Source organism: Charadrius vociferus, unplaced genomic scaffold (assembly GCF_000708025.1).
Source record: "Charadrius vociferus isolate BGI_N301 unplaced genomic scaffold, ASM70802v2 scaffold593, whole genome shotgun sequence".
Taxonomy (NCBI): Eukaryota; Metazoa; Chordata; class Aves; order Charadriiformes; family Charadriidae; genus Charadrius; species Charadrius vociferus.
In genome coordinates this window covers 1,402,109-1,403,867 of record NW_009647739.1, presented here as the reverse complement: position 1 = coordinate 1,403,867, position 1,759 = coordinate 1,402,109, and the positions used below count along the sequence as shown (strand labels likewise).

Genomic DNA, 1,759 nt, shown 5'->3' with positions numbered 1-1,759 from the left:
GCCCCAGCATCGCCGTGCCTCCCTGGCCATCCTTCGCCGCGTCGGCACAGGGGCGGCTATGCTGGCCCCACCCTGCCACCCCGTTGGGTTTTGGTTTCCCAATGTAGGAAGGAGCCCAAAGCCGTGCCAAAACCCCCACGGGGGTGTCCGACTCATCCTGCTTTGCCGGAACCTCCGCCGGGAATAAAGCCACCCGTCCGGCTGCTGGGAAGGCAGAGGTGCTGCGCACTTGGCAAGGTAAGGACGGATCCGGGCTCAGCACCATGAATCGGGAGGGACTGGATGAGCTGGGATGAACTGGGATGAGGAGTTGCTCTCTTGCCCCAACAGTGGGGTCTGCGATCAAGTTTAAGGACGTGGAGTAGCCCAGGGTGCCAGTGGTGGCAGCTGGGGGTGGTGGGTGATGGAGACATCCCGGTGGGGAGCGGAGCTGGGCGATGCCGGGGGCTGGCAGATGCGATGCCAGGCGGGTTCACCACGGCAGGATGGGATTTAGCTTCCCCTGGGATCAGCAAGCTGGCAGACAGCCCATCTCAGCTCCACGACCTGCTGCAGGCGGTGCCCACCATGGCACACTGTTGCACACCGGGACTTACGAAGGAGGACTGACACGGATATTTTTTTTGCTCTGTCCCCAAATCCAAAGCAGTTTTCCAAGTTCGACTCCCATTGCTGCATCCCTGTGGCTCAGCATCCCTCCTGGCAGGATGGGGACCATGGCGCTGGCACTGTCCCTGCTGACCACCACTCTCCTGTGCCCAGCCACCGCCACGCTGCGTGTCGGTGCCTTCAACATCCAGGCGTTTGGTGATACCAAGATGTCCAACGAGAGAGTGGCGGGCATCATTGTCAATGTGAGTGCAGCTGGGCTGTGTGCTGGGGTGGTCCCAAAATATGGCTCTTGTGCCAGAGACACGTGGGGATGTGGCTATGGATGGGATGGCATCCTGCTGCGGGGATGCCCTGGGTGGATGAAGGCTTAGTGGGGTGTCAGGCACACCCCACGGTTCCTCTGAGCCCTCTGTGGGGATGTCTGTCCAGTGCCAAGGGACATGCAGGTCCTCATGGTGCTGCACCCATCACCACATCAGGGTGCCTGTCTGGGAGACGGGTAGGAGAGGAGAGGGTGGCCCTGAGCCGGCACCAGGCTCCCCCTCGCCATCACCGTCCCTCTTGGCCCCACAGATCCTGCGCCGCTACGACGTGGTGCTGGTGCAGGAGGTGCGCGACTCCGACCTCAGCGCGGTCACTGAGCTCATGGAGCAGCTCAACAGGTACGAGCGGGGCCGGCGCCGAGAGCGCGCGGGCGGAGACACCGGCATTAGGCAGGGAAAGCCAAGCTGCTGGAGTGATAGAAAGCAAAAAGAAAAAAAAAAGTCCATCAGCAGAGTGGGTTTTTTTGGAATAAGAGAAAAGTGCAGCACTGGGGCCAGGCGGCCGCTGCTGCTGCCTTGTTGAAAGGTGGCGAGTGCTCCCGACCGAGTACGCCCAGCCTGTGTCCTCACCCCTTCGGTGTCCCCTCCAGCACGGCCACAAAGCAGCTGGAGCAGGGAGGGTGACGCCAGGCTCCATGGGGCCCCGGGCTGCTCATTAACCTAATTTAGCTTTGTTGCAAATGAAGGTGGGGAGCGTCCCTGCAGAGAAAGGGGTGGCAGGAGCCGCCCTGCGTCCTGCCTGCGGCTGGCTGTGCCCAAGGAGCCACGGTGGGGTGGTGGGGACAGCGGGGGGGCTCGGGGGCCACACCCCCCATGTCACACCA

The 1,759-nt window shown here is 62.5% G+C and overlaps 1 protein-coding gene across 1 annotated transcript in view; it reads left to right on the top strand.

Annotated features, from left to right (window-relative positions):
* Nucleotides 1-716: 716 nt before the first annotated feature.
* LOC104283739 (deoxyribonuclease-1-like 2) overlaps nt 717-1,759 on the top strand; it is a 2,829-nt gene continuing 1,786 nt past the window's right edge. The window contains exons 1-2 of the mRNA XM_009881956.1: nt 717-854; nt 1,186-1,274. Of these exons, the coding sequence (XP_009880258.1) occupies nt 717-854; nt 1,186-1,274 (227 nt within the window). The remainder of the gene's footprint in view (nt 855-1,185; nt 1,275-1,759) is intronic.